The 19,681-nt window shown below is 36.7% G+C and overlaps 1 protein-coding gene across 1 annotated transcript; it reads left to right on the plus strand.

Moving 5' to 3' along the window:
- The first annotated feature begins 1,937 nt into the window (after positions 1 to 1,937).
- On the plus strand, positions 1,938 to 16,257 carry LOC118734333 (ubiquitin carboxyl-terminal hydrolase 45). Its single transcript, XM_036464055.1, is given in 10 exon segments — positions 1,938 to 2,114; positions 2,537 to 2,969; positions 3,037 to 3,132; positions 3,134 to 3,573; positions 3,625 to 3,761; positions 12,029 to 12,146; positions 12,200 to 12,936; positions 13,002 to 13,690; positions 13,692 to 14,255; positions 14,551 to 16,257. Coding segments are annotated over 8 exon segments (3,039 nt in total). The 5' UTR covers positions 1,938 to 2,114; positions 2,537 to 2,621; the 3' UTR covers positions 14,166 to 14,255; positions 14,551 to 16,257.
- The last annotated feature ends 3,424 nt before the right edge of the window (positions 16,258 to 19,681 follow it).

Consider the following 19,681-nt stretch of genomic DNA (forward strand, 5'->3'; position numbering starts at 1 on the left):
TATCTATCAGAAAATCAGAATGGCGTAAGTTGCACGTTTTTAATGGTTTTGCGTTCAATAACTTTTTCTCATATTTTAGTCTTCCCCTCAATTTTACTCGCTATGATTATTTTATTCTCTGGCTGCTAGTACGTACTGGAAAATTTTATGAATATACCTATTATGACAGCAACTTTTTTTTGATTTAAGTAAGTTTCGTTTTTAATAAACACCACGTATTTACTTAAATATGGTAGAAAAATATGACTATATTTTTATGCACAAAAATTCAAAACTCCAAGTAAATAGAGTGTGGTATTTCGACATAATTGTGCTGCAGTACCGTATCTTGACAAACATGTATCAAAAATGTCAATGTAGTACCAATGTACTTTTGGCTTCCAAAATGTACCAAAAAAGTACAATTGTACCATCAATTTCATTACTGGGCTGAACACTTTTTGCAGAGAACACCTTTCTGCGTAGGCTGCCTTCGGCCGCGCTTAGAGATTATAACCCTCACCACGTAGAATTCTCCTTTCTGCGTGCGAAGAAAAGGAACAGAAATCCCCCTTTCACAAAAGTATATTTCTTGTGCATTATTTGGGTGTTTTTAAAGTTGAAATACAAATTGTATTAATAGAGTGGCAGCACCAGTTTTCCTCCATCTTATTATATTAACTACACAAGATTGTTGTGCGGATTCTCACCATCGGAATATTGCTATTAAATACAGTATTTCGCGAAAGTGTATACTTAAAACATCACAAATGTATAAAAACTAATAAATACGTGTTATATTGAGTTTATTTATTCAATTCATTTGCGTGAAATTCATCAGAAAATAGTTCGGGAAGTGCAAAAAATGTTAATTTTCGGTCTCGGATTGTTATTATTGGCGTTAAGACGCGTCGATTGATACCACTCTCGAACTTTTTCCGTCCATTTTGACCTGGTTTCACTAAAGTGCACTACTACCCAAATTAACCGCATATAACATTTGGGGTGTTCACAGTTCGTTCCAAATTATGTCTGAAAATGTAGACGTCTACATTTTGAGACATCTTTAGCATCAAACTGTGAGCACCCCTTTCTAGCAGTCGTCGCAAAATCGTCTCAAAACTTTGCTGGTGTTGCCAGACATTTCCTCTTTGCGTGCATTTTTTATATATCGCCTTTCGATTTTGTTTCTGAAAAATTGTAATTATTTAACTTAATTACCAATTCCTAATATTTGTTATTTCTTTTCCTTGATTTGTTTCTTTTCATCAGAAATCGCGCTCAAATTAAATGCAAATACAAAAAACGTGCCCAATAAATAAAAAAAAAGTGATTAGTATTGCCATAATGCAACCCTGCCGCGAGGTTGCAAAATGTAGACGCGTAAAAAACATACCTTTGAGTGTGACAAAATGTAGACGGCGTCGTTTTCCAATTTTGTATGGGAAACAACAACACCACAGATTTTACGGTTAGAAAACGTCTTAAAATGTAGACGTCTACATTTTCAGACACTATTTGGAACGAACTGTGAACACCCCAATTAATACAGTTGATTTATTGCACTGCTGGCAGTTGTACTTAAACCTAACTATATAAAATTATACGCCAAATTAAAGGTATTTTTATGGTCTTTCCGATAAATATATTTGTTAATATAGTTAATTACGTATTTTTTTTACAAAAACATACATTTTTATAAAAAAAATTCCATAATTTCGTTTTTTTAATTTTTCTCAAAATATGTTTGCATTATATGCATAGATATATATATTGAATGAAAGGTCCTTCAATTACCTTTCCAACTGTCTATTTTGAAAATAGGTTCAATAGTTTTCAACATATAAGCTTTTGGAAATGTTGGAAATTCCACGTTTAGCCCCTCCCCCGCCTTGAAATATCGATATTCAGAATAGTCGTTACGATATCGCACATTCCTACCTAAGACATGCAACTAGGCGAAAAAGCTGACACGCCAAATTATTTTTGACATTTGTCTATTTCAGGCTGTCAGATTTTGCTTAAAATTAAAAAATACATGTTGGAGAAAATTATTCTAATTGGTAAAAGAGTTTTTAATCATCCGTACGATTTTAGTAAAGCTTCTGTGAAATACAAAGTAACATTAATTAGTGGTAGGTAATTGAAAATAATAAATAATTGGTGGGCAAAATAATTTTTCAAGCGTGTTTTAGACAAAAACACTAGGACAAAGAACAGTTATTGTTTGGTTGTAAGTCGGGCCTGGTATAAAATGTACATCGCAAAACAAAGAACTTAAAAAATATGTAGCACTTCTTTGATTTCTTCAAACAAGGAGTGCTCCTACACCAAGCAGTGCCTCTAAACCACTTGTCGCCATTTTCATTAGTCATGGATATTGAATAAACTTTTTTTCCATTCTTCTATACAGTAGTTTTTGTTGTTCTGCAAACGTGTGATCTTAACCTCAATTCCAAGTAAAAGTGGCTGAAAAAGAAAAATTTAAATTATTTTCCAAATAAAAGTTGGAATGGCAAAATGTGGACAATACTCTATAATTACTCTATCTTTGCAGCAGACGTTCACTAATTGCGGTTTAGATTAGGGCACATACAATTTCATTGTTGGTTTGACGCTCGCTAAAGTTCGATTACGTAGTTATGGTGAAGAAGAAACGTCAGTCAGATGTTCATGAGGACGGATCATCAACAGACTCGTCTGAGGATGCATTGCAAAGTCCTACATCGCCTGCGGGAGATTGCCAGCATGTGAAGAAGTCTGTTGATCCCACTAAATTGCGTAAAGTGCTAAAAGCAAGTGGCCTAGCCACGGATTGTATGCAATGCTCAAAGCAAGGCGCTACTTCACCTGCAGCAGAAGTTAAGGAGTCTTCCTTCGATGAATCAATTTCCGGTTTCGAATATGACAATACACTATGGTTATGTTTAAAATGTGGATCTCAGTTATGTGGCCGGTCCAAAAATGAGCACGCTTTGCAACATTACAAAGTATGTGTATATATATTATACTCACCGTACTTACGAATTCATAAACTATTTGCCTCATCTTTTTTAGACACCTCACTCCGACTCACATGCTTTAACAATGAATACACGTTCGTTTGAAATATGGTGTTATGTTTGCGATAACGAAGTAAAATATACCTCGCGTAAAAAAATTGTTGGAATGTGTTGAGCTATTAAAAAAGGTTACCCAAAAACCCATTCTCGTCGCTTCACCTGCTCCGAATACACCCTTTAATAACATAGAAGGAAAGATAATTGCTACTTGGGAATCTTTGCGTCCACTTGTTGAAACTGAATCCGGAGAGGTGTCAAACAAACCAATACCACTTCCGCCACCTCCACCACCTATACCAGGCATGGCAAAACGTGTGACTGATTATACAGTCGCAGCAGCTTTAGTGCCTCAGGTGCCCGCTACATCTCTGAAATCAAGTACGGTAGACCCGCAATTTATCGAAACATTGCCGCGAGTGCGTGGCTTGACCAATCTAGGCAACACATGCTTCTTCAATGCAGTAATGCAGTGTCTGGCGCAAACTCCTTATTTATTAGAGGTGCTCAAGGAGCTATCGGAACCTGGCGAACAGTATGAGTATAATATAAAAAAAAAACAACAACAAAAAATTCTACTTTTTAGATTTATTTTACCCGGAGGTACTTTTAAATTCAAAGATGACGAAGACGTGCACTTGCCGATGATACAAGGTACTTTATCATCTTGGGGAGGTTTAACGGCGGCTCTGGCTCAAGCTTTGGAAGAACTACAGTCAGGAGGTTTGTACATATGAGCCATTCTTTTTTAAGTCGGACGGATTTCGTAAAAAATTGATATCATGTCTCCGGTTCGCTTCAAATTTTTTTTTCTGGAATTTATACATAAAATAAGCTAACACGTATTCGAGGAAGTTTTTTTTTTGTACCTCCCTTTTATTAGCTCGGGATGTAACTATGTAATATTGATGCGCCTAAAAGATGCAACGATTTCTATTATCAAGTTACATACCTGATGACAGTACGAATGGAAATTATAATAGCGAGGTTTTAGTTTTTCAAACTATAATTTTATTAATTTTTCTTTGGAGATATGATCTGTCCAAGTTTGGATTTTTTCGTGGTTCTGACTAATCATGTACTTCTTCAAGTTGTTGTATCTGGCGTTCTGCTCATCGTAGAGACTTCATCTTAACGTCGTTTTAAAGCTAAAGAAACGGGCTTAACATTTCTGTATTCAAGATGGGCATGTTTGTGCTAAATCTAACTTAGCTATTAACAGCTGAACTTTTTTAAGTTGATTTGCATAGTGAAGACCAGTAAATTAGGGATTTAAAATTACACCATTGTAATCCTTGTTTAATACTCTATAAAAAACATGGTTCAAAAAAATTAACGTTTTCCAAAAACTATTTTTAAAATATTTTTTTTTATAACGAGATGTTTATTTTGTGAGAGTCAACAATTTTTTGTAATTTGTAGAAGTTATATTTTCTAAGTTTTTGAATAAAAATTTTGGCCGTTTTAACGCCATTCGGGTTCACTAGTTTCTATATATAAGATGGTCATGATTGTCGCAAAGCTAACTTAGCTATTAACAGCTGTACTTTTTGAAGCTGATTTCCATAGTGAAGACCAGTAAATTAGCGATTTAAAATTACACCATCGTAATCCTTGCTTAATTCTCTATAATAAACATGTTTCAAAAAATTGGCGTTTTTCAAGAACTATTTTTTAAATATTTTTTTTTTATGACGAGATGGTTTATTTCGTGAGAATTAACAATTTTTTGTAATTGGTTTTCCAAAAGTTATATAGAGATATATTTAGCAAGGTGTTAAAAATCGGGTTTTCGCAAATATTTAAATTTTTCCGGATTCCGATGGAATATCTATCCAGAAATAATATTTACCATTTACCATTACCATTTGGACCACCTCTGAGACACTACCTTTCCGATGCAAAAAGAATTATCGAAATCGGTTGACGTGGTCCAAATTTGAGGTAACATATGTACATAAAAAAAATATATACTATATTCCGACGAACTGATAACCTCCCCTTTTTTTTGGAAGTCGGTTAAAAATAAGTGCACTTGAGGTCACACTTCATAACTTAAGAACGGCTTCATGCAGATGGTTTATGTGAAGTTTGCTCGAATTCGGAAAGGCGGGCGTGCCACCTTTATCTTATATATAACAGTAATTTTTAGCAAAAAAAACCGACTTCAATTCTAATATAAAAAAAAAAATATATATATATATTTCATGATCCAATGATCGGATCTAAACCAGATTAGTATGGGACCTCTGAGACACTACTTTTCCGATGCATAAAGAATTATCGAAATCGGTTGACGTGGTCCAAAGCTATGCAGTTATGCGGTAGCATACATAAAAAAAATAAAAAAAAAAAAGATATTCCGACGAACTGATAACCTCCTCCTTTTTTGGAAGTCGGTTAAAAATAACCATCATGTTGTATATCTCTTGAAATATTTGTGGTAGAGTACTGGAAAATGATATAGATAAATGAAATAATTCCATACACATGGAGAAAAATGGGCGATATTCTAAAAGGGGACGTGTCACCTCCCATCTATCTATATATATATAAAAATATTGTGCTCGTTTGTAACAGGCCTCAAAACTGGAGAACGGCTGAATAAATTTTTGACTAATTTTTTTCGGGATTGTTCGTTGTAATTTATAAGGCAAAACTTTGGAGGTTTGCTACCTGTTAGAAAATTTTTAATTCAATTAAATTGATAATATAAATGAAATATTACAATATGGGTATCAAATTAATTAGGTTTAATAAAGATTACTGTTGGAAATACTTTTGGGAGGGTTGCTACCTATTTACAAATTTGAACTCAGTTAAATTGATAAAATAAATTAAATATGACAACGTGGGTATCAAATTGAAGAAGCTTAAGAAAGATAACTTACCTATTTGAAAATTTTAACTCAGTTAAATTAATGAAATCAATGAAATATTGCAATGTGGGTATCAAACTAAAGATTATAGTCGGAAAGTATTTTTGAGGAGGGTTGCCACCTATTTCAAAATTTTTACTCAATTAAATTGATAAAATAAATTAATTATGCATTACAATATGGGTATTAAACTAAGAGGTTTGAAAAAGATATCCGTTGGAAATATTTTTGGAAATGTTGGCGCCAATTGGAAAATTTGAACTCAGTTAAATTGATAAAATAAATAAAATATTGCAATGCGGGTATCAAAGAAAATAGTATAAAGAAGGCTTACAGTCGAAAATATTTTTAAGGAGGGTTGCTCCTGTTAGAAAACTTAACTCAACTTAATTGATAAAAATAAATGATATATTGCAACAAAGATAATAAATTAAAGAGGTTTGAGAAAGATAACTGGTGGAAATATTTTTAAGAATTGTCACCTATTTGAAAATTTTAACTCAGTTAAATTGATAAAATAAATTAAGTATTAGAATTTTGGTATACAATTTTATATTTTTAAGAAGGCGGAAAATATGTTTGAGGAGGGTTGCCACCTGTTTAAATATTTAACTAGGTTTAACTGATAAAATAAATCAAATATTACAATAGAAAGAAAGATGACTTTTGGAAATACTTTTGAAGAAGGTTGCCACCTATTTGAAAATTTTAATTTAGTTAAAGTGATTAAATAAAAGAAATATTGAAATGTGTTTATCAAAATAAAGAGCTTTAAAAATATTTACAATCGGAAATATGTTTGAGGAGGGTTGCCACCTGTTTAACTCAATAAATTGATAAAATAAATCAAATATTACAATATGGGTACTAAACGACAGGTATTTTAGAAATCCTGATTTAGAAATATTTTCAATGGGATTTTCACCTATCTAAAAGTAAAGACTAAAAATATTTAAATTAAATGAAAAATTCCATAATTGCTTCCAAACGAATAGTGTTTGGAAAAGCTTTACTAGATATTTTTTTTAACTGTTTCCACTTATCCAAAAGCCGAACAGTTTAAATGAAGAAAGAGTTTACAACACCTTATCAAACAAAGCGATCACATTATCAACGAAGAGTCATACAAATGAAAAAAACAATAAAAAGCGTGGCGTAAAAATGTCCCATGAAAGCTGTTTAAAAGATCCTTAATAAAAATTTAAGGGAACGTACCCATACTACGTGACCCACTTTTTGTAAGTTTTAGCCCCCCCACCCCCCTTCCCCTTCCACGACCCTTGAATGATATCTTGCTAACAAAAAGTAAAAAAAAAAATATTTTATTTATTTACCATTATTACCTTGTTATATCCTTCTGGTTGAACTATAAAAGATCTCAGATATTATTGTACTAATGTTTTAGCAAATAAAATGAAATGAAATATGTACTTGTCTTTATTAATACGGCGCTTGCCGCGTGACGACAAAAGTGCATGCATACCTATATTAACAAGCGGAAAAAATATTATCAAGATAAATCTTATGTCAAAATATATCGTAACCAGAACTTAATTTATAGAAAGAAAAGTCCTGTGAGTTTAGAAAGCGCCAAACACTGCGCGCCGTATTTGAATGCAGCTTGAAAAAACGCTAGATTTCCTTAGAGGATATTGACTACGTGATAAAAACCTAAGCCCCCCGCCCCTCACTGTGACCAAGCGTGGTATTTTGAAGATCCCCTCCCCTCCTCAACGGGTTACGTAGTATGGGTACGCTCCCTAAATTGTCACTATTCCCTAACATTATAAAAAAGTTAACTTAATTATAGACAATATAATTTGGGGCGCCGTAGCCTATTACGTATATTGCGAGTAAAGATAATGTGTCTGCTTGAGCGTTGAGTTTTTCGACTTTAAATGTTTAAGATTCTACTTTAGTGAAATACACATCTACCTAACATACTCACATTTTCCATAAACTTTAAATTAGATCAGCTGCGTCAGGTTCTCCTATTATCTGCCCAATCAAACATTCCCAAGTTAAAGCGTGAACAGAAGGGCATTTATGATCGCATGATGCAAATGTTAGGATAATAAGAGCTGCAGAACTGAACCACTCACGAAGAATTTTTTACAAGGGCGTGTAATTTCTGGCGTATGCCGATCATCATCATCGGTAACAAAAATCTTGAACTTTGTTCGGCCTTTTCCAAGTTGTATAACGAAGCAAAGCTATTAGGTTTGGTGATCAACGAGGTGAAGACGAAGTATCTTCTGTCATCAAACAAACAGTCAGAGCATTCGCGCCTTGGCACCCACGTCACGGTTGCCAGTTGTAATTTCGAGAAAGTGAAGAATTTCAATTACTTGGGGACCAGGATAACACCGATAATGTCGGAATCGAAGGCCAACGCAGAACAGGCAATTCGGGAGTAAAGTTCTCTCTCAACGTACAAAACCCACACTCTATAAGTCAATCATCATGCCCGAGCTGATATGTGTCGCAGAAGCTTAGACAATGACAACATTCGCTGAGACGGCTCTTGGCGTATTCGACAGAAAGATCTTACGGATACCCCACTGCAATGGAAAGACCAAGTGGAGAAGGACTTGGCTTCACGTGGCATTTCCAATTGGCGTCAGTTGCCACAGAGAAAAACAACTGGCGTGCTTTGCCGAACTCGGCCAAAATCGCTTATGCGGTTACAGCGCCAAATAAGAAGATGCAAATGATAAATGACGGAGTGGGGGATCTTCTTCTTGGATGCGCCAGAGGAGATTGATTCTGGTATCGGTTCGATCAAAAAAGGACATAGCCTTAGCTCTCGCTTCGTACGCAATAGCTGTGACATTGTTACTGCTCCTTCAGCTCTTAAGCTGCCATTGAACATACAAATCATCGAAACTCCCACGTGCAATATTTCCAGAACATCCGGTATTGGAAAAGTATTACAAAAATGTTAACTCATTGTTTGGTACGAGTGCACGATGGCACATAGAAAATCGCTTGAAGTCCTTGATCGATCGGTGCGAGGTTTGCGTGGAACCGTTCAACCATTCCGGAAATGCATTGCTCGTAGGAGATTTCACTCAAACATTGCCTGTGCTTTATCGATCGCCACCAGCAGGCGAGATAAATGCTTGCCTGAAATATTCACCATTGTGGCAACACGAGTATAGATTGGGGTTGACTACGAATATGTGTGTCCAGCTACAGAACGATCTGTCAGCCGAGGTATTATCGCGACAATTACTGGCTATTGGGGGTCGATGAGAGATCAGGACGAATTTCGTTGCCTCATAACTTTTGTAACATAGAAACATCGAAAGGAGGGCTGATCGAACGCTTCTTAATATTCAAATTAGTGGTCGAGTTATTCGTACCGCGAAGAATAAGGATGTTTACCAACTCAATAATGCTATTCAATCAAGCATTCAAAGTGAGGAAATAACATATACGTTGATAAACACCGTTGTGGAAACAGATGAAGCAGTTAATTATCCAACGGAATCTTTGAACGCGACTGATCTTCCAGGAATGACCCCACATACTGAAATTGAAAATAGGTCTGCCAATTATCATGTTGCACGCGACTCGCAGTTTAGAAATTGACGAAGAACGTAGTGGAAGCAAAGATTTTAACGTGGCTTTTTAAAGGTGAAGATGTCCTCATCTCATGATTTCGACCGATACTCCATTTCAATCTAAAAGATTTCTATTCACAATCAATAAAGCTCAAGGTAAATCTTTGGAAAAGTGTGGTTTAGATTTGTAGGGGCCAACCTTAACACTTGTCGCAGTGGTTAAGTGGCAACATCAAAAGCCGCAGTAAACGAACAGAGCTGTTTGACATTCGTTTGTACTAACTGAAACCAACGTCATTCATTGAACGTATTTTCTAGCGACGCTAACAAAGTCTAGAATTTTCCGTGTGTACAAGCAACTTGTATTTGTTTAATTTCTAAGTTAATAAAGACATATAGAAATAGTATTTCTATAGGTTAATATGCCGATTGCTTATCATATGGAGAAATGTATGGTGCGTGTTCCCGTGTCGATAAACTATATAGACTTTATATCTAGGTAGAGAAAGGAAAAACGAAAAATATTGTGTAGACACAAGTATTGCAAAATCAAACTTATATGAAACGTATGCTTTGTTTCCTTAATCATTTATCATATATGCCACAGCAAAGAGTGGCAGGATACAGCTAGTGTTTTATAAAACTTGCGCATAGTTAACTATATTCGACTATGCACACAGCTAGAAATCCTTTTCAAAAGTGCATATTTTCAAACTAAAATCTTCTTAAATCTCTTTCGTCTCTCTTTTCGTAATCGTTTCAAAAGTTCTTCGATTAGGGTGATTAAACATTTTTGACAGTCTTTTAATATGCTTCTTGAGTAGGGCTGCCAGATATCTCGGTTGCCAAACCGGGACACTTAAGGGGGGAGAGGCCTCCCGCTCCCTTCCATTTCGTTTCGAAAAAAATTACGTACGAAAGGATGTAGTAAAATTTTATTTTGACAAAAAAAAACATAAAAACATGAGATCATGAGATCATTACAACGTACACCAGCAAAACAAAACAATTTATCATAACTAAAGTACAGAGAAGTTTCCACAATGCATGTACCTTTTTTGTTCCTTATAAAAATACAGTTTATACTAAATACATCAGGAAGTTTTGCAGCCCATAAAAATTTAGTTGATTTTTGGTATTGTTTTTACTGAGAGTTTCTTCTATACAAACTATATTCGACATTTTTTTGTATGTGGAAGACACTGTCAGCAAAAAATAAATAATTGCAAAAAATCAACGAAACTTTCTGGTAACTTCAGCCTTGCACTTTACTAATTGGCTCAAAAGCTACATTTTCAAAATTTTTCTAAAAGATCTGATTAGAAATTCTGATCAGATGAAAGAGTCTCCGAGCCAATAATTTTGAACGGCACGGTACTTATAAGTAATCTAGGTTTCACGAAAGAAAAAAAATTAAATACAAGGTAACATTAAAATATCAGTCATTTGTTTCGTTGTTGTGAGCTTGTTTCAAAACTTCTGGCTTTTGCTTAATATAATTGTAAAACTCTGTGCATGTCATTTTAACGTATTTAGGTACATACTTATATTAATCATCAACTATTGCTTGTGCAAAACGTGCTAAATTAAAAAAAAATTCGTATATGAAAGAGCACCAACCCAACTCGTAATAAATTTAAGTATACAAATATAGTATTTAGTATAGAAATATTCAATTGAAATACGCTAATATTAAAATGAAGCGCTTTGCACTTAACGGATGCATTTTCATAATTAAGTTAAAAAAAAATATATTTAAATTCCATGCAGTCTGTAATTCGATTTGAACCCTGACGCTCTGGAAATTAGCAAATTGTGGCAAGCATCTTCGTGCACTCAGCTATAGCCAGACATGTAAATGTGCATTCAAATGTTCAGTTTGATTCAACACCACGTGTGCGTGGTATGAAAGTAATGTTTTTAAGTACGAACATTTCAAAACGATAATCAAATAAAAAATATTCATGTTTACTATGCGTTATTTCCCCCAGTAAATTCATAAAATTTTTCTTAATATTACAACGCGTTTTTTCTCTCAGTGTAGTCATTTTTATGCAAAATTTGTGCAATCAAATCGTAAACCGGGACACTTAAACGAAACCCGGGACATTTTAAGGTTGGACCGGGACACCGGGACAAATAGTCTAAAACCGGGACATGTCCGGGAAAACCGGGACGTCTGGCAGCGCTATTCTTGAGTCAAGTTTATCACGCAGTTCATTAGCCTCTTCTGTAAAATTATCTTGGAAAACTAAGTTTTGTATATTAATATAATTGGGAAAAATTTATTTGAAGGGAAAGAATCGCCAATGGCGATGTTAATTTTATAATTTACCAAAAAAAAAAAATGGAATAAAAGTGCTCTTCGGAAATGTTTTTTAGTCTGCCTATATAGTTTTGAAATTTTCAAAAAGATTTTTTTTGCAATGATTATGGCGAAATGCAATTACCTCTAATTTAATTGGCAGGATAGTTATAGGTTGATATGCACATAGATTCAGCGATAAATAATTTTTACACAGAGTCCATTTGTATTTTCCTTTAGGCGGGGTTTTTACACCCAGCAAATTGTTCGATAAGCTGTGCACAAAATGTCCTCAATTTCGTGGTGGTGATCAGCACGACTCCCATGAACTATTACGGCATTTGCTTGAGAGTGTTAGGTAAGTTAAGCGCAATCTGTTTATAAAATGACTTAATTGTTTATTTTTTTCAGATCTGAAGACTTAAAACGCTACCAACGAGTGATTTTGACCAACCTTGGTTATAGGGATCAAGACATAAACAGTGTTTCGGAAGAGATGCGCCAAAAATGCAAAATATATGGAAATCAGGCCGCAGATCGCATACTTCGCCCGGAGCAAGTATTCCGTGGTTTTCTTGTATCGACTCTTACTTGCCAAGAGTGCTTTAATGTGTCTTCACGGCATGAATACTTCTTAGACATGTCACTACCTGTAAGCGTAGAGAAGCCACAGCCACCGATTAGACGCAAAACCAGCCCAGATAACTCACCCAATGCATGCTCCTTTTACCTAAATGCTCCACCTGCAGGACCTTCAAAGTCGCAATTGAAAAAAGATAAGGAAAAGGAGCGCAAAGCGAAGCGAGCAGCAAAGCATCATGAAAACAAGCTTAGACAAAAGGCTTTGTTAGAGAATACGACTGGCACCTCTGGAATTAATGCGGCTACAACGACTTCAGAGATAGGATGCGTAAAGCGTGAAGATGCCGTTGGAAATTCGTCGTCATCGTCTTCTTCTGAGCAATCCGACGCTGATGTGGAAGATAATCTCTTAGATGACAACGCGGCCACTAAAACTTCGCGGACTTTAGTCGCAGCTGCTTATGATACAAATGGAAACCATCAATTGACCAACTCTGGCAAACCGGAGAAACGAGACGATTCACCAGAGAATATGGACAAAGATTCTCTCGACGAAGACGAAAATGGTACAAAAATATCTGAAAACAGTAGACGAATTTTTTTAAACCAAATATGTATATATTTATTTTAGATTCAGGTATTGCCAATAGTCCAGCGAATGCTGGCAGAAACTTTCTACCCTCATCTGAGGCGAATGGTGGCGGTGTTAGTGACGCCAACTCTGCGACCGCCAACAATAGTCTAATGACAGTTGGGCTAAGCGAAAAGGGTGCTACGATGATGCGCCAGCTAACAATAACAGAAGCAGGAGCAGCTATGAGCACCAATGGCGGACTGGTTAATGGCGAATTGAAAGACGAAGTCGCGCTTGCTGCCCAAATAGAACAACTCCAACTCCACGAACAAAAGGCTTCGCGCATGAAGGCGAAGCGCGTACGGACCCAAAGCCATTCCGATTGGAGTACGACAATAGCTCCGCGCTATCAGTGCGATGATGGAGAATGCTCAGTGCAATCCTGCCTTAATAACTTTACCGGCGTTGAATTAATGACGGGCAACAACAAAGTAGGATGTGAAAACTGCACGAAGCGAATTAACAGCACCGATCCAAAAGCGAAGACCGTTAACACAAACGCTACAAAACAGTTTCTCATATCTAGTCCTCCAGCGGTATTAATCCTTCATTTGAAGCGGTTCCAACTTGGCCCACGATGCATATTCCGCAAGCTAACACGTGCCGTAAGCTTCCCAATGGTGCTCGATATCGCTCCATTCTGCGGGTCCAAAGTAAAAAATTTGCCAAATATAGATCGCAAGCAAAAAAAAACTTTTATATGCACTTTATGGCATTGTGGAGCACTCTGGCGGAATGTATGGCGGTCATTACACAGCTTATGTAAAAGTGCGCCCGAAACTACCGTGTGGAGACAAACGCTGGAATTTTTTGCCGCAAGGCAGCAAAGCTGAGCTTGATCAAGACGATGAGCAGCGCAAAAAGCTAGAAGAGCTTTTAGCGAAGGAGAAAGCACGCGAATTGCGTATGAAGGCGGCTAACGACAGTGATGACTTCTCCAATAGTGACTGTTCGTCTACAAGTTCCTCCGATCCAGATGAGGCTGATGGTGGCGATGCGACTGCAGCAAGCGGAGCATACGGCGGGGAAGACGAGGCACGCGATGTTCAAGTGCCCATGGGCAAGTGGTATTACGTGTCTGACTCTCGAGTACAAGAGGTAAACGAGGAGGCAGTGCTAAGGGCTCAAGCTTATTTGTTGTTCTACGAACGTATTTATTAGATGTTAAAACAAAACTTTGAAAAATAGACAAGCAACGATGTTGGAGAAGTCGTGCATTACTATAATATGTTGATGACCATATCTACATATCTTCGTTTAAAGTACAAAACCGCGTATCGTCATTCTGCAAAACCGCGTAACTGACATTGGCTGCCAAAAATTGGATTTGCTCACACAAGCTCTTGGCTCGATCCTTATCCCTTCGTCCTGAATTATACTAGCCAGAAATGCGATTGCTTTATAAAAAAGAGAACCATTTCGAAATATGAGTGTTTCTACGCTCTAGAAAATAATTTCTACAACTTCACATACGCGGTTTTGCATTTTGCTGATACGCGGTTTTGCATTTTGTTGATACGCGGTTTTGCACTTTAAACGACGATATGTATGTATGGTTATTTTTTGATATACAGAGATAATGGAAGCCTCGATTTAAGCGATAAAACTATAATAATGTCTTTTCCTGATATACCAATATTGAAATTATACACATAGCTAGGATAGAAAGTAGAATGCCAAAACAAGAAAGTACGATGTGTCACCAAAATGCAGAAATAGTAGCGCAGAAAGTATAATCTATGTACGTGTCGTACGGGGTAATGCCGCTGTGCTGGTAACACCCGAGTGATGGCAAATGCTTTTCTTGGTATATGTATATACAAAGTAAGATGTTAAAACAAAGGAATTGTGCTAAAATTTGTGTGCAATGATTTAAAGAGTTTTTGGGGTTTCGAAGGGCCACTGCAAAGCAATTCATTAGAACGGGCGTCTTGAGCTAAGGCTGGCGAGGGAAGCAATGTCAATTGGCGATAGGCAATACTTAAGAATGTATTGTACTTTTATCATGGAAAACTTTTCGCTTGATGTTTCTATTTGAAATCCTTCCCCGCAATTCCTCTAAATTTTTATTATAGTTAAATTTTATTAGATATCTATGTCACTGGAATTAGAGATTTGAAATATCATGCGACATTTACTATTTTAAAATTTAAAGGGTATTATGAAATTATATACATATATATTTATGCATTTGTTTTATATTTTGCTATCATCGCCACTTCATTGTTAATATCTTAACATTTATTTAAATCATACTATGCTGATATTGCATTTTAAGCCAATTCCTTACACAATGCGCATACATACTTATAGAACGTGGTGAAGGTATTTTAGAAATATTTAGTGAAAAGCCTGAAAAATGGCCTTCCCACTCTGTGACTTATAGTAGGGGAGCCCACTATGCTAAATCGGGATTTACTCGAGCGTCATTTTGACCTATTGGATTTTAAAGATTATATCATGGGAAGAAAAAAAGGTCATGTGATGTTTTTCCTTTCAGCGGTGGGTGGAGGATCTACAGGCTTCCAAAAATGTAAAAAAAAAACAGTTACATGGATTTACTCGAGCGTGTCAGATATTGATAGTCAATACATCAAACGTGTTTCTGATGACTGAACGGAAATATGCTAATCTTCCGGTTTGCATGGTGGGGTTTGGCGTACGGAAGGTTCAAAAATGGTTGACAAAAAACTTTACTCGAGCGCGTCAGATATTCACAAGGGATGTTAAATGGGCCCGAATGAACCTCCCATTAAATAATCTGACGATTCAGATGTGACGCAAGCTCGTGGCGTCTTCTTAAAGATGCAAAAAAAAAAATCGCCATTTGGATTTACTCGACCGCGTCAGATTTTCATACAGAAGGTTCATCTCGATGTCCTGGTCGTCCTGTTGCATAATCTGACGATTATCTGGAGAGGTTTTCTTAATCTGACGGTTTAAAAAAATAATTCCGTTTTTGAGATGCACAGTCAACCAAACATATATTATTGTAAACACTTATTATTTTATCCGTGCAACTATTATCATACAGCAAGTCCGGTTCGACTTGGTCGTCAATTTCTTCAAAAATTTTCCCATCTGTAACAAGAAGTAATTTACAATATTTTTTTACATATTAAGTGAAAAGTGCGTTATTATAAAATTTACAAGGTATCATACCTGAGTCCCCTAGAATAGTCCAACAAGTTTTTTGACAAGAATTTGATCCACAAAACACAAAAACTATTTCCACTCATCGTGAATCAAAAAACGTATACCAGGTTTATACCTACGCAAGAACCGCATTAAGAAAAAACCAATTACACATATTTCTTTCAAGCGTTTATACCTGTGCCTTTACAGCGCACTCTCTGAAACGGTATTCAAAAGTAGACAAAATTTGCTGTTTTATTTCGATATTTCAAATAATTAAAATTTATTTTAATAATTCAAATTTAAAAGGGGCTGTATAAAGAAAATCAGCCTATTTTCACTTCGCGTCGAATGAGTGATGTGTTTATACCTGTTTTCTAAGCGATTTGAGAAATAACAAGTAATTTTTAGCAAAAAAAACCGACTTCAACTCTTATATAAAAAAAAATATATATATATATATCTCATGATCCACTGATCGGATCTTAACCAGATTAGTATGGGACCACCTCTGAGACACTACCTTTCCGATGCAATCGGTTGACGTGGTCCAAAGTTATGCGGTAACATACATAAAAAAAAATAAAAAATATTCCGACGAACTGATAACCTCCTCCTTTTTTGGAAGTCGGTTAAAAATCCGATTTTAAATCAAATTCGAGTCAATACACTGAAATTCAGAGCGTATTGAAATTTGGTTAATGCATCCGCTTTGAATCACAGAGAACTGGGTCAAAGCGCTTTATGTGTCGGTATAAACAAGGTATTAGTTAGTAAAATTTCAAAGCTTATATTTCATGTAACACCACGAGTGCTTTGATCGCCCATGATTGCGTGATACTATACTAAGATACTATATAAAGAGTGAGCAAGAAGGGAGCGGAGTTTAACATTCTTTCATGTATAAGTAAACTTAAGGCTGCCGTATTCAAAATTATCTAAAAATTCGTGTTTTTCTTACATACAAATTCTTATGTCTAGTGATTTTAGCTAAGAAATGAGAAAAAATTCACATACATATGTTAAAAAAGCAATTTTTACTTGATATTTGCTGAGCTAAAAGTTAAAATACTCCTTCGATTTACGATTATTTCAATCCTAATTCAAACTATTTTGAAACTGGGACTAAATTAATCGTAATCGTAGACGCGCTTAATCGCACATGCAATTTCATCGCCCAGCGCAAATTCAGGTAAAGGTTTTGATTCGCAAATGCACATACTTATGTACATATACAGCGGAGCAACACGCAAGCCTTTAGTGAGAATTTGGGTTAATTCTCACATTTCTCTCGCAACTGGTATCATTCGCGAGCATTTGGTCCGCTGGGTATACTTACAGTTATATGATTGTGACAAATAATATAAACGGAAAACAGCAAACAAATCACAAAATAACAAATTCCGTAGAAAAATATGTAGTCGTTTTGAAAAAAAGCAAGTGCACACGACAATCTTTGTTGACGGTTTTCGACACTCCGGTTTATGGAAATCGTCAGATTATAACTTCCCATTATCCTTCAGCTGTATACTTCATAATAAAAAAAAAATTGACCGCGCGAGAATGTCCAGGTAACGTTTTTTTTTTGCAAGTTTGCGACCCTCCCACTACCTTGCGTCACGCTTAAATCGTCAAATTATTGAAATGCACACTTTTCAGCATGTAATTAACCCACTATTTCTTATTCTGACACGCTCGAGTAAATCCACCTATCAAGTTTTTTTTTTACTATTCTGATCAGCTCTCCTATGCGCGCGGTTCTACATAGATGGCTTAGATTTGGCAGAGGTACTCAACAGGATGCAGGGTATCCCACATATGTTAATCTGATGCGCTCGACTAAATCCCCGAATCCCCTCTTGGGCTCCCCACTATTAAATATTTCCCATAACCTAAATTGCACATTGTATGTATTTCAATCAGTTATCGAAGATGCAGATTTTAAGGAATTAAATGGATTATACATATACAATAATATCCATTATTTTTCATAGCTACTATTATATACGAAAATATTTGAAAAGCCTACTACTGTAATCTGGATAATTATTTATGTACATATATGCGTAAATAATAAACCGGTCTTAAAAATAAATTATAAATACTGTGAAATTTTAAGAAGTCCACTTTTCACTTTTGTTTTTGTAGTAGTACGTAGTAATTTTACGCATTCTTTGAATGGATGCCTAAAGGTTTAATCCGATTGCGATGCAATTTTTATAAGTTGTTGGGAATAAGTCGTTGTAAAGATGGTTGAGTTCCAAGTTGGTATATTGCAAGGCATCAGCCTCTTTTATTTCTAAACTATAACTATAACTGTCGGCAGCTGTGGTGTAGTGGTAAGCAGTGCGCGCTTCCACTCCGCAACGCCTGGGTTCAAACCCTGGTCAAAGCAACATCGCAAATAATATAGAAAAAAGGTTTTTTCTTAACATCGGTCGTCCCTCGGCAGGCAATGGCAAACCTCCGAGTGTATTTTCTGCCATGAACAGCTTCTGATAAAAATACAATCGCCGTTCGGAGTCGGCCGCTCTGTGTGACAACATCAAGGCGCACGCCACAAATCGGAGGAGAAGCTCGGCCAAACACTAACATATGTGTAAGCGCCAATCTATTATTATTATTATTATAACTGATGGAAATGACCAATTTGCGCGGGAGCACATTCCCACGACAGCCGGTTATACGTACCGGAACGACTCGGGTTTTACCCGACCAAGGGCTGTTGTTTCGGCGATCTAACCCCGTTTAGGTCAGTGAAATCCATCAAACGTTACTCGATTCTAGGGATACATCTGCTCCGTACCCTTCTGCTCAGGGCTGGCATAGAGTCCAACCCAGGGCCAGAAATTTACACCTGCTGCATATGCCAGAGACGACTGCATACGAACTCCACCTCGGTCAGGTGCAATGTGACGGGTGGAGTCACCTCCGCAACTGATCGGGCCTACGTACGCACCGGCAATGGACCACGTCGTTCGTGCCCCCTTGCTGTGCGAATCGGACCGCCTCCACCCGCCCGTGCAGCACACAACTAACACACCCACACCCCAACACAACACAACAATAGACACACATACAAACTCAATAGCACCCACATACGCCGCCGGCAACTCCTAGTCCCTCCGACAATCTGCTCGGTTTGTCAGTCCAGAATATACCGTAACGTGACATCAGTCAAGTGCAACTCCTGCCTTGGCTGGTGTCATTTTAGGGTATGCTCAGGACTTCGCAACACGCGTGATTGGACGAGTGACTATGTGGGCCCCGGCTGTGCTGCCCAGTCGCATACCTCCCCCGCGACGCCGTCAACCACTACCACAAGGCAGCACCCCCTTTTGCATCACATACAGCAGGGAGCCGGCAGGTAACACAACTCCTTAACTCCACACATAAAAATAGGTCTCCAAAGGCACACAAAGGTGCTACAATTTAACTGTAACGGACTCCAGAGCAAGATCGAGGAGATCACTGTCTTTATGGGAAGGCATGGAATATTAATAGCTGCGGTCCAAGAGACGAAGTTGCACGGCAATTCAACC

This window comes from Rhagoletis pomonella, unplaced genomic scaffold (assembly GCF_013731165.1).
Source record: "Rhagoletis pomonella isolate Grant_MI unplaced genomic scaffold, Rhpom_1.0 Rhpom_scaffold_00002, whole genome shotgun sequence".
Lineage (NCBI taxonomy): Eukaryota > Metazoa > Arthropoda > Insecta > Diptera > Tephritidae > Rhagoletis > Rhagoletis pomonella.